The sequence below is a fragment of the Phocoena phocoena genome, chromosome 17 (genome assembly GCF_963924675.1).
Source record: "Phocoena phocoena chromosome 17, mPhoPho1.1, whole genome shotgun sequence".
NCBI lineage: Eukaryota > Metazoa > Chordata > Mammalia > Artiodactyla > Phocoenidae > Phocoena > Phocoena phocoena.
Window position 1 is genome coordinate 23,708,819 of NC_089235.1, and position 13,719 is coordinate 23,722,537.

The window sequence follows — 13,719 nt, forward strand, 5'->3', positions numbered from 1 at the left end:
TCACCATTTACAGATGAGGAAACTGAAGCTTACAGAGGTTAAGCAACTTGCCCATGATAACATACCTGAATACATGGTGGAGTTAGGACTCTGAACCTGAATATTTTTATGCGAAAATAAAACTTCAAATCATTCATTGTACAAAGCACAAATAAAGACAAGAGTAGGGGGCTGAAGGTCAGACTTGGGAGATACCTAGAGGCAATAATAAATAAGACTCTGTAAAAAATGGTAGAGTAGATCAAAAACAGTCTTTTAATCATTTCCAACCATATAGTTTCCTCAAACCTTGTTATGTGTTTCTAGGTATTATCCCATATCTTATATGTTCAGTAAGAGTAGAGTATTTATTGCAGAGGTAGAATCTGGCATGCTGGAAAAAAGATATTAATTTCTCATTCATAACATGAAAGTTGGGCCATGGAAATGTATATCAGTATAGATTACTGATAACTAATGAGAACCTACTGTATAGCACAGGGAACTCTACTCAGTGTTCTGTGGTGACCTAGATGGGAAGGAAATCCAAAAAAGGGGATATATGTATACATATAGCTGATTCACTTTGCTGTACAGTAGAAATCAACACAACCTTGTAAAGCAACTATATTCCAATAATTTTTTTTAAATATAGATTACTAAAAACTATAAATAATTCAAAAATTCTTATTTGATCATTAATTTTAATGTTCCTCCTCAGAGTCTGACAGAAATGTATTTTTAAAAGACAGAGAAGAGAGAGAAAATATGACATATTTATTGAGATCTAATATACCAGCCACAGTGAGGGGAGACACATTTACATATTATCTAAAAAAAGGGCAAGAATCTTACAACCAACACCCAATGAGCAAAGCAGTATTTGCAGTATTTACTTCCATTAGGAAACTGAAGTTCTCTGAGGTTCAGTAATGTGCCCAGAGTCACAGAAATTAAAACGCAGGTGTTTCTGACTCTAAACTCTTACTCCTTCATGTACACTTTTCGTAGAGAAATTCCAAAGAGCAGGGGGAACAAACAGCAGGTCAGAAGGGAAGCTGGAAGCAAAGGGCGTTTTGTTCCCTGCAAGTGTGAGAACACACGGGGTGCCTGGCTTGAAAGTCACAGATACCATTATCGAGCCCAAGTGACTGCAAATCAGTGATAATTCGTTCCATCAGGTTACTAACATTTTAGCCACTTGCTTAATTCTTCTTCTAGTTGTGCAAACAGATTGCCAGCCTGTCTTCAGTTGCGTGCATGGGATCACCCTGAAGAGTTTCATCTGGGGAGGAGAGCCTGAAGCCCACGGACAGGAGAAGCGTTGGTTGCCCAGGTGGGAGACCCACCGCCAAGGGAGCGATGGGGATGAACCAGGAGAACAGTGCCCCTTCAATCCTGAGACACAATTTTTTCTTCTACATTTTACATCTTTGAACTGGAGATCATTGTACAGCCAGCCAGCTAGGCAGTCCTTGTGGCATTGCTGTTTGTCACCTGTAGCTGTGCCTCAAAATGTGCAAAATGGGTGTCAGTGGCTTAGAAAAATCACAGACCTCTCTTCTAAGAAAGGCTGTATCACAGGCGTTTTGTGAGAGCAAGATAAATAAAACAGACATGGAGTATTTCTAACTGAAAGGGAATTCAGATAAGTCAGGCGATGCACGTGAAGATGTTTCAGGAAAACTTGAACTGAGCTGACTTTAAAAAGGATGCACGGGGGCTTCCCTGGTGGCGCAGTGGTTGAGAGTCCACCTGCCGATGCAGGGGACACGGGTTCGGGCCCCGGTCCGGGAAGATCCCACATGCCACGGAGCGGCCGGGCCCGTGAGCCATGGCCGCTGAGCCTGCGCGTCCGGAGCCTGTGCTCCGCAAGGGGAGAGGTCACAACAGTGAGAGGCCCGCGTACCGCAAAAAAAAAAAAAAAAAAAGTATGCAGAGGAGTGTTATGATCAATGTATATGTCTGAATAAATCTGAAAAAATAAGCATAAAATTTTAAGTGACAATTTTACTTAAAATAAAGTTTGTTTTCACTTAAAATAAGCTAATTTTAAGTGAAAACACTGTTTTTTACTTTAACTTGCAGCAATTTTTTCCCTTAATGAAACGTAAAATGGTACATCGTAAAATTCGTAAAATCTGTGGTGCCTTTGATGTGATGAAACATGATACTTTGGACGTCAGAGAATTTGTTAGTGCTTTGAGGAAAATGAAGTTCTTAGTGTTTTGCTTCAGTGGAAACATGTCTGAGGAGTGAGAACGGTGGGGAAGAACGAGGAATAATGGGGAAAAGACTTCAGTCTTGAACAGTCTCCAGTTCCAGAAAACAAGGTCCTGAAGTCACACCCTTATCTTTTCACCTCAGGACTCAGCGCCCAAAATAAAGCAAACGTTCATAAATATTTCACTTGAACTGACTTATTTGCTAAAGATTTGTTCCAACTAAGTTTCTCTTTTCTCCACTCTCCTCCCACCCCATGCATAGCCATCCATTTGCTACATAGTCCCAAAAATTTCAACCAGGGAAGGAAGTAAAGCTTTTTTGATACATATTTAGAACCTACAACTAAAACTAAGCCACAGTTGAGAGTTTGGTGGGTACCTCCCTGCTCAGGTGTGGTGGGTGCAGCCCCTATAGTGGAACCCTAAACAGTTCTCTCTTCCCTTCAGTTCTTCGTCTTTCACCTTTTTTTTTTTTCCAATCAAGGCCAACTATTTCCCTTCAAGACTTTCTATGATTATCAACTACAAAAATTTTAACCATTTTCATACACTTTTAGATCTGAAAAGAATTTTGGATCATTTAAATCCAAACACTTCACTGTGTAAAGACAGGAAACACAGGGCAGAGATTTTTAAAACTAGATGGTGTTGTGGGTTGACTTGCGTCTCCCCCACCCCCCAAAAAAGATACCTTCTACTTCCAACTCCCAGGACCCATAAATGTGTCTTTATTTGGAAACCGGGTTGTTGCAGATGTAACCAAGATGATATCATACTGGATTTAGGTGGGCTCTGATCCAGTGGCTGATGTCCTTATAAGTAAAAGGGAGTCTGAACACTGGGACCCGGAGAGAACATCATGTAAAGACCCAGAGCGCACAGAGACACAGGGAGCACGCTGTGTGATGCTGGAGGGCAGAGACTGGAGAGATGCAGCTGCCAGCCAAGGCGAGCCAGGGGTTACCAGCGGGGAGCTAGGAAGAGGCAAGGAAGGATGTCCCTGCAGGTGTCAGAGAGAGCATGGCCCCGCTGACACCCTGATTTTGGACTTCCAGCCTCCAAAACCGTAAAAATAATAAATTTCTGTTGTTTTAAGCCGCTCGGTCTGGGGCACTTTGTTATGGTAGTCCCAGGGAACTGAGCCCCAGGAAACTGAGCCCCAAACCCCGTTACCTGTTTAAAAAATAAAAAGGCAGGGGCTTCCCTGGTGGCGCAGTGGTTGGGAGTACGCCTGCCGATGCAGGTGGACGCGGGTTCGTGCCCTGGTCCGGGAAGATCCCACATGTCGCAGAGTGGCTGGGCCCAGGAGCCATGGCCGCTGAGCCTGCGCGTCCGGAGCCTGTGCTCCGCAACGGGAGAGACCACAACAGTGAGAGGCCCGAGTACCGCAAAAAAATAAATAAATAAATAAAAAGGCAATAATTCCACCTAGCTCTCTTTTTATAAGAATATTTTAAAGGACCACGAAATCAAGGGTGGGCAGATACTCAGTGTTCGATAAGGATTTGCTGTTTCACCTTCCTGGGTCCTACAAGTCGTCCTGGCGATTTCCTCTCCCCTCCTCCACGACGCTTGATTCACAAGGCTCACTTCCTCACTTCCCATCACTCTCCAACCCCTCCCTCAGCATCTGCCCCTTCTCCGCCCCTTCAGCTAAGGACAGTCCTCCGTCACGATCTCATGTGACATCTCTAGGTAGCGCAGACTGAACCTCACTCTGAAGTCTCCGGTCCTGATACCTCCCACTGTCCTCCCTGCGTTTTTTCCTACCTCTCTGAGATGTGCCTCCATCTCCCTCTCCCAAGGAGTCCACTTCACCCTCCACCACCAATCCCACTACCCCTGCCTTAGTTAAGGCTCTTCCCATGTTTTGCTTAGATTCTTGCCCCCAAAGCTCCTTGATGGTCTCTGTCCCCTCCAATCCATTCACTGCCCTGCCAACAGAGGGATCTTTCTAAAACATGACTCTGACCACGGCACTCCTTGCCTGCCATACGTCCTTATATGGCTGCCCACCTGCTAGTAAAGCTCACTGCTCTTGACAATCTGGAGCCCACATATCCCATCTCCTGCTACTGTCCTCACGCCCACACCCACCCCTGTGCGCTCACTGCATCTTCCAAACTGCAGTTCCTCTGCAAACATGTTATTTGATGGGTTTATTTTTTTTAAGGAACTTATTAAAAAGTGAGTTAAGATAAGTTGCCTCCCCTACTTATTTTTCCCATCTGATTTTTTTATTATGGTAAAATATATAACATACCATTTGCCATCTTAACCATTTTTAAGCATGAAGGTCAGCGGCATTAATTACATTCACAATGTCGTACAACCACCTCCACCCTCTCTTTCCACATCATGCTCTCCTTTCTGTCTTTGCACATGTTATTTTCTCTTCCTGAAACCCTCTCCTTATTTCCAAGTCCCATTCATTTCAATAAACCAGTAGGAAAAGTCTCCTGCTCTTGGAGGAAATTCTCCAGACCTGGTGACCCGGGCTGCTCTGGGCCTAATACCCCTCCGCATATTCCCTACTGTACTTAGAACACAGCCGGCTGGGCAGTATTTGACCTTAGCACTGCGCTCCGAACACGTAGCTTCGGCCCCGCACAGTATCTGGCGCAGTGTCTGGCACACAGGAGATACTCAGCAATACTCTCTGAATAAATGAATTGTAGGAAGGCATCCCGTGGAGTCAGAGGGAGAGATAGGAACCCCGTCTCCCATCCTGGTCTACCTTGCCCCTCTTTTTATTTTATGTATTTCATTCTCACTTCACTGCTTTCACCTAAAAACAGACGTAACCTATTTAAAACAGACGTAAAATGACACTTTTCTGAAGCAATACAACTCTGTGTCATACATAATCTAATAGATTGTTACCATTTGGAGCAGGGCACCTACCTTCATGTTACACAGAAGGTGTGTACACAGCAAACACTCCGTGGTTGAATAGGTGGGGCGCTAATGGTCTCGGAGCAGGAAGGATGTAACATCAGCCACCTCCAAGAACATTCAGTTAGGAGGGAAGAAGGTGCCACAAGAGAAGTGTAAGGTATCGGCTATTGAAGTCAGAATGTTAACACTGTCTACCCAAGGGAGAATTTGTAAGAGGATAATCAAGGCCTAGAAGCTTCTCTGGAAAGTAAAACTGTATACACCTCTCTTACACAGTCTTCAAAGAGGCAACAATGGCTTTAAGACAAGAGGAGGAATAAGAAACTTCAGTCTCTGGGGTTGTTTTCTTTAAGCATATCCAGGAAGAAATATGCAGCCCCTTTTTTTAACCTAGAGATACCAAAAAAAAAAAAAATATATATATATATATATAAAACATATAGTTCAAAATATCTTTAGTGGTCATATCCACAAAGGTCACAAGATAAAAATTTTTCCCCTTAAAAGTCTGTGCTTGGGGCTCCAACTTTCTGTGCCTTATTCTTTGTTTCCAGATGTAACAAAATCCAGAAGAGGGGGAGGAATACTTGGAGGTCCTCACACCAAAGTGGTTATCCTTAAGAGACCCTAAAAGCAAAGGATCCACTTAAGACGAGGCTTCCCAACTGTGACATGGTGGAAATTTAGAGCAGGACAGTTCTTGGCAGGGGGTATCCTATGCAGCGTCCCATGGGGCATCCCAGGCATCCACCTACTCAGTATCTGCAGCATCCCCTCCTGCACCCAGTGGTAGCAACTAAATCGTCTTGAAATCTCCTCCAGATGTGGCCAAATGCCCACAGGGGGGCAAAAGTGCCCCACTGACTTCGGGCAAGGGAGCCTCTGACACCTGCTATTTGACATTGATTATTTTCAGAAGAAAGAGATTCAGGAGCACGGGTTGTGAAACCTTGATACTCCTTAAGGCTGTGATTTTCCCGTATTTGCTCATGGTGAGAACAGTAAAACCTTAGGAGAGAAAAATGAGTGGAGTAATTGTCATGGAGACAGCAAGCAACAAGAAAGCTGAGGAAACTCGAGTCACTCCACCCAGGGAGGTGACCCAGGAACCCAGGAGATGAACTGGGCAGTGACAGGGTCATCAAAGAGGAAATTCCTGCAAGCCGGGGAGGGGAGGCAGACAGCACCGACGCAAAAGGGGGAAGAGAGCTCTCTGGCCAGACGGGCCACCGTGCTCCTGGGACTCAACTCTGAAAACAGGGCCCGACACAGCAGTCAACTTCCTGCCCAAGAAAAAAGGTCAACCTCCCCGAACTCCACTTCCCAGGAAGAGTGGAGGAGGAAGAAATGACAGCAAAGGGAGAACATACTCGTATTTTCAAATGTTTCATGTGCCTCTCCAGATTTTTTTTTTTTGGATCTTCAATGTATTGTAAAGATGAATAATTATGGTTAATATAGAAACAATTTTAAAGTCCTAATTAACACAAGTGTGTAAGAAACATAATGAAGAACACATTCTTGGTTAATGAGGAAAGAATTTATCTCAAGGTTTTATTTCCCAACACACTTGCTGGAGTTCCAAGAGTTAGAACCAATCCCACAGCATGCAGTTTTCACCATACCAAGAATCTTTAAAATTTGTATCCAGAATCATATTGATAAAACCAGCTGACCTCTCTCCAGATATTCTTAAACTGACCCTTGAATCTCTTCCATCTTAAAAAAACAAAAAAAAGAGAGAGAGAGAGGAAAAAAAATCTTTAGCCAATTATTTCAGAGCCATCTGTCCCCACAGCCCCAATCAAGTGTAAAACTGGCAAAACTGGGGCACTCCATGAAAGGGGGTGAAAGGTCAGCCATGGAGGAATTTGGGGATCCCCAACGGGGAAGTGACTCCATCCTCAAATCTCCTCTGTAGGAATAAGAAGGTTCCACATCTCTTCAATTCTCAGATTTTTATTTTGTAAACCATATATTTGCTATTTAAGACCTTGACAATCCTGAAAAACTTTCAAGAAGTGATGACTCCTTCCCTAAAAAGAAAAGAGAATGGCACAGAGTAGAAATCAAGAAGAGGTATAAAAGAGAATGAAAAGGACATTTCAGTTCGAGTTTTTCCCGTGTTGTTAGAGTTTCAAATACGACAGCACGAAACTAAAATGTCAGAGTTTTAAATGGCTCCTATTTCCTGAAACCACTAGAAATAACCAAAGGGGTTTTTTTTATAAACTAGGGCTGCATCTTTCTGTACGTTAGAAAATCCTTAAGAGAGTGAGTCTACATAAATAACATTTGGGAAGTTTTCCTTGTAGATGTTCACAGGATGGAAGAGAAAAATGCAGTCAAGGAAACCAGCTGTGAGGCCACTCTGCTGACCGCATGGCAACATGGGAAGTTCAGGTCCAAGCGGCACATGAGGAATCAACAAACTACCCCACTTAAGACCCCTGACCAAAGGAAAGGTTAGTCCTTAAATGATTAACCTGTTGTATGATATCCGTTACCAGACAGGTAGAGATTTCCTGTGATCAAAAAACAAACAAACCAAAGGAAAAAAAAAAACACACTGGTTTAAGAACTGAGGGTGAGTATGAGTCCCGACTTAGGCTAAACTTTGTGATTCGGGGACTTAACACCTCTCTTGGCCTCCATGTTCACATCTGTAAAATGAACTGCAGTGTGATTTACTCTTTGCCAGTTTCATATCATTCATTCATTCATTCACTCATTCATTCAACCAACAATACTTGTTGAACCACAGCTGTCAAGCACTGTTCCAGGTGCTGGGGGAAAAGCAGTGAACAAAAGACTGACACCCCTAATGGAGCTTTGTATTCCAGAATCTGAAATCGGTGCTTTTCAAACTATGCACTGTGAAATCCATTTAGCAGTACCAAACGAGCATTTTTAAAAGAAGAAATGGAATAATATAAGATATCAGAGTACATCACACATAGTAAGGATAAGTTCTGTTTCACAGGATTCTGCTTCAGCTATTGACATTTGTATCTATGAGAGTTGTGGATCAAGAAGTATATGGCATTTCTGAACGTGGGCTGGCTGTACCAAGAGAATTTTAAAGTCCCTGATAAAAGACCTCTTTTTGTTCCAGGCACTGGCCCTCATCCTGTCCTTCACTCAGATTGCTTCTGAGGAACATTCTACCCACAGATTAAATCTTGTTACCTTCTCATTTGCCCCATGATGGCATTTTGGATAAATATCAAAGAATATGCTTTTCAGATCAGTGTTCCCAGCCTTTCTGAGTATGATTCCTTTTTTTTTTTTTTTGCAGTACACGGGCCTCTCACTGTTGTGGCCTCTCCCATTGCGGAGCACAGGCTCCGGAAGCGCAGGCCCAGCAGCCATGGCTCACGGGCCCAGCCGTTCCGCGGCACGTGGGATCTTCCCGGATCGGGGCACGAACCCGTGTCCCCTGCATCGGCAGGCGGACTCTCAACCACTGCACCACCAGGGAAGCCCTATGATTCCTTTTAACATCAGTCCTTTTTTTGTACTACTTGTCTGCTGATTAGGAAAATGCGTAGTGGTCAATAGCCACGTGAGCTTTTAAATGGATTTATAATGTAGGAATCCATCCTAAGCACTCCTATCTAGAAATACAAAGCCTGCACACATACAGAAGACAGTACTCATTCCATCTACGCCTCACATTTGATGTTCAAACAGATTTGCAAGCTTCTTGTGCCCCGAGTAGTCCTGGGCACAGAGACTGGAGATCCCCACTTTGATTTGCTTATTTTAGAATCACCATGTTCTTACTAGGTGACTGCTTATGGGGGTTTCTGTTTGTTTTACTGCTCTCTCCGCTGTTCCTTTTTTTTTTTTAATTATCACAAACTAATAAATCTCATGAGCACTGGTGGGTGCACGAGTTTGTTTTCAGTTTTTGTTGTTCACTGCTTTTTTTTTTCTTTTTTAATCATTCTGTGTCTAATCCCATGAGCCCAGACTCTTACAGATTGCTAGTAGGAACTGGGGAGGTAATTGTTCAAAATTCTCCTAGAGACACACTCAACCCTACCCACTGCTTCTGTTTTAACAGAAAACATCCAAAGGCAGCAAATACTACAGCTGGGAAAAGTAAAAGGAGGTGGAACAGAGACATAAAAAGACTGAGAGATACCTCAAACGAGTGGCAGAATCCTCCTGGGAATCTCGAAGCCTTGCACACTGATCACCAAGATCTACCTGAGGTCAGGTCACTACGGTCCCAGCTCCCATGGCCAATGTCACTTAGGCTTCACTCTGTCATTGAGCGCTAACTTCCTACTGTGTGCTGCTCTTGAAGCATTTCCTGCACATAGGACTGAGAGGTGAGGATGGAGGAGGTCGTCCTTTGGGGGCAGGCACCCAGCTGCTGCCTGCCAGTCCCCAACTTCTGGAGATCAGCTCTACCCTATTACTGTCAACAACTTTCCTTTCCTGGAAATCCAAACTACACCCCCACAGGTGGCCACGGATTGTGACCAATGGTGAGAGGCATGCTGCTTTAGCGTGCTCCCTAAAATACTTACAACTAGGTTTCGTGTTGTGGCCTTTACCATCTTTTTCCTAATTTACCCACTTTTGAAGCTTAAGAAGAGAGAAATGTGACCTACTCTTCGTTAGTAAGGGAAACATTAACTTCTAGGAAAATCTGCTTACTTCTCTGGCAAGTCACAGAGGTCGTTTAAACCGTCTCCAAGTGTTAGCTGTAAAGTGACGGGACTGGCTTGGATGTGGCTGATGCTGCTTCCAGCTTTGCGCTGCCGGTACCGATAAACTAAGCTCTTCCTTGATGGTGGCTCCGGGCCTGCAGAGCAATCTTAGAGCAGCACATGGGAAGCAATGACTGCTTCCAAAGGTCTAGCAGCTTTGAGTTTTTCTCTTAAAATCTCTCACCTGGATATCTCTGCATGTTGCTCACAGTATTCCAGAACAAAATCCAGGCCCTCCCTTAGCAGAACCTTGAATTTAGTCAGTGTTTCAGATGCTTAAGCCTCATTTTCGCAAAGACAAAATTGGGGGGAGGGGGGATCTTCATAAATTACATAGGTGACCAGAAGCGTTCGGATTCCCCCATTTTTGTTATTTATCAGCTCAATGAACTCTAAGTGATCAGAAGACCTCTAATGCCCATACAAATAGTTCTACCTTTAAAATCTACTCAATATTCTGTAATATCCTGTATGGGAAAAGAATCCGCAAAAGAATAGATATATGTATATGTATAACTGAATCACTCTGCGGTACACCTGAAACTAACACAACACTGTAAATCAACTACACTCCAATACAAGATTAAAAAATAAATAAAATAAAATCTAAGTTCCCATTTATTTATATATATTTAAATATATAACATATATTCTAAATATTTAATGAGCCATCTAGCTCTCTGCTTGGAATCTGTAGCAGCTTTACGAACCAGTGGCAACAGAGCAATATCCCGGTACCTTTTTACACTAAGAATTTTAAGGCCCGGCAAATCCCAAGTTGTGTACAGGTTTCATTACAGCAAACTTAACTTTAGAAAACTAGTAGTTACCAAACTTCTGAAGAGTAGGTGATCCTGGTGGGGATGTATTTTCACTAGGATACAAGTAGAGATAGTTTCTGTTCACTCCTGTGTTAAAATCAAACGGGGACTGGTAGTCCTCATAAAAATCCATCTCTCTACTGTCCATTCCAGATGAATGCAGAACGCATAGTTCTATCACCGCCTGCTATTCCTCGGTTGAGCGCTGCTCTGCCCGTATTCCCTTGGATCACTGCACTGGGCAACCGCGCGAAAAAAATCAAGCCCAGGTTTCTGAGAGCTTGGCTTCCTGGCCCAGGTGCAGCCGTCACGCCCTTGGGATAAGAGGGCTGTTTAATAAGTGACTTCTCCCCAGCAACCTGAGGAAAGGCTCTAGTCACTACTAGAGCCTAGTTCATTTCAGCCAACAGCCAACAACCTGGACAGGAAACCAAGCTTGCTGGAGCTTTCTTCAGTAAACAAAGGAGGACCTGGTGCCGCAACATGGCCCCGATGTACAAACAGTTCAAGCAAATGTCAGACACTGGCAGATTGACAAGAAACCACAATTTATTATTTTTTTAAATCACTCACTCAGCTGACCACAACTACACCAGGGCAGACTTAATCTTCTAGGACAAGGAAGGATTACCAGCCGGTAATCTCCCACAAATGCCATCTGGGGGCTACTTTTTTTCCACCCTGGATTAGAGTGGAGTCCTGAGAGCCAAGCTTCCTGGTTAAGCGACCGGCTTTCTGTGTGTGGCTTGGTAGAGAAATAAAGCTCCATTTCCAAGATGACTTTATCTAAAGCAACGTCTGGCTTTAGTGTAACAAAAATGTCAGTCTGACTTGTCTTCCTTTCCTTTCTTTTCCTTCCCTTCCCTTCCCTTTTCTGCAAAGATGGTGTTTCCGTTTCAAGAGAAGAAAAGCCCTGCAGGTGAAGCGCCCAGGTCCCCGTGCCCCTTCCTTGTTAACCAAGGTCAGGCCTGCAGGGGTGGCAATAGCCTGGGTGCGAACACGACTTGCACAGCAACCGTCCTGGTTGGCTTATAAAACAAAACTTCTAAGTCACCAGATCCACTTCCCAGCCTCTTCACAGACCCTTTCTGAGCTAACCCTGGCCTTTGCCAGAGTGACAGCATTTACGGTTCCTGCTGCTTTCACCCACGTGGCTCAGCTCATATTAAAGAGGTGAAAATAAAAGCAACCCCTCCCGTAGGCGGGAGATGGTCTGTTACTGCATAACCAAAAAAAGGCCGTGTTCTGCCTTTTCAAATCCACCTGATAAAACGGGAACTCAATATACTGTCCCTGGATTGGAAGCAAATATGAAACAAAATATTTTAAGCATAAAAAAAAAACAACCTGTGGCTAGTGTATAAAATATATATGCACCAAGACAGTCTATATTCATCTTAAGAGTTATCTTCTATTTTTTTTTCTGTTAGTCTCATGTTGTACTCTAGTTTTGGCAAGTCTATCTAAGTTTTTAAAAAGTTTAGTTGTAACAACAACAAAAAATCAACCTGTTTTTCTCCTAAGAGATACCAAATTTTGGGCAACTATAAATGCTGTTTATTCTATATTTAGAAATAGAATAAATGGTTTCTTATTATTGGAAAAAATGAGTTGGCTGGTTTTTTGAAATTCATAGTATCTCTTACCGAGATAGGGCAGGCATCACAGTTACGTTCTTGGACTAGATGTGGTTAATGGGGCCCCTGACCCTTTCAACACTCTACACGTGGTCACCAAATCACTGGTGGAAAAAAAACATTTCTCCATTCTCATGCTTCCTCCTTGAGCCACAAGTGTTAGAAAGTGTTACAGGCTGATTGTGTCTCTTCACAATGCATATGTTGAATCCCTAACACCCAATATGATGGTATTAGGAGATGATTAGGTTTAGATGAGGCCAAGAGGATTGGGCCCCTGATGGGATTAGTGTCTTCCCAAAAAAAGAAGGAGAGCTAACTCGAGCTCTCTCTCCACCACACGAGGACGCAAGACGAGAGCCATCTGCCAACAGGAAAAGGGCTCTCACCAGGATCAAATCAACCAACCTTGAACTTCCCAGCCTCCAGAACTGTGAGAAACAAATGTCTGTTGTTATAAGCCTCCCAATTCTGTGGTAACTTATTACAGCAGCCGGAACTAAGATAAAAGATATTAGCACCGACACAGGTAACAGAGCAAGCCGCAGCCACCTCCAAGCTCCTCAGAACCCTCAAAATTCCCATGTCCTTGATCTTTGGTGTGGACCCCCATGCTACACCCTCTGCCTGAAATGCTGCCTTTTTTCTGCCTGCTAAGCTCATTCGTCTTTCAAGACTCAGGCAGAAACGCCATCTCTTCTCGGAAGCCCTGCCTTCTCCAGCTCTCCCTTCCGCCAGCAGCACACAGGATGTGATGTGTCCACCTGCCAGTCCCTCTGGACCCGGACAGCCTTCCCTCCAGGGCAGGGGCTGCATTCTGGACTGCTGTCCTCGCTCTAATCCACGTGGAGTGAAGAAAGGAAATAAGCTTATGCAGACACTGCATGCCTTATTTATAAACATGAGCATTCAGAATTTAAATGATGTCTCAAATTTTTACTCTACTTGCTTAGGTATAATCTTAGGACCGTTATGTAAAATCTGTCTCTTTGAACCAGCTGTAGTTCTCCAGTCAGGTCGCAGTCAATACATTCTAGCACGTGAGGAAAATAAGAACAGAGAACCAGGGGTGGGAAAAGCATGGGATATGTTAATGGAATGGCAAAAAAATTCAGTAGGCTCAAGATTCACAAACTAAGTAGAAGGGAGCCGTAAGATATAAAAAATGGAAGTGTAGCTTAGGGACAGACCATTAAAGACCTTGAGTGACAAATTTTTATACTTAATATAATGTGCAAAAAAAGCCACAGAAGGTGTTTGAGCCAGGGGGAAACAGGATAAAATGTTTTATAAAGATGACTCTGGAAACAGTGTATAGGATGCACTGTAGACAGAAAGAGGCTAAAAGAGGGGGGACTCACCGGGAGGATCCCACATGCCGTGGAGCAGCTGGGCCCATGTGCCACAACTGCTGGAGCTCGTGCGCCTAGAGCCT

General features: G+C 43.7%; 1 protein-coding gene across 5 annotated transcripts in view; it reads right to left on the bottom strand.

Annotated features, from left to right (window-relative positions):
* The window catches only part of TPD52 (tumor protein D52), a 119,923-nt gene that overhangs the window by 32,274 nt on the left and 73,930 nt on the right, over positions 1-13,719 (bottom strand). For 4 of the 5 annotated variants that reach the window (XM_065895745.1, XM_065895742.1, XM_065895744.1 and 1 more), the window contains exon 1: positions 10,657-10,795. The exons of the other annotated variant lie outside the window; for it this stretch is intronic. In XM_065895745.1, coding sequence (XP_065751817.1) covers positions 10,657-10,795 — 139 coding nt within the window. Of the gene's footprint in view, positions 1-10,656; positions 10,796-13,719 lie in introns of those variants that run through there. 5 annotated transcript variants of the gene reach the window in all.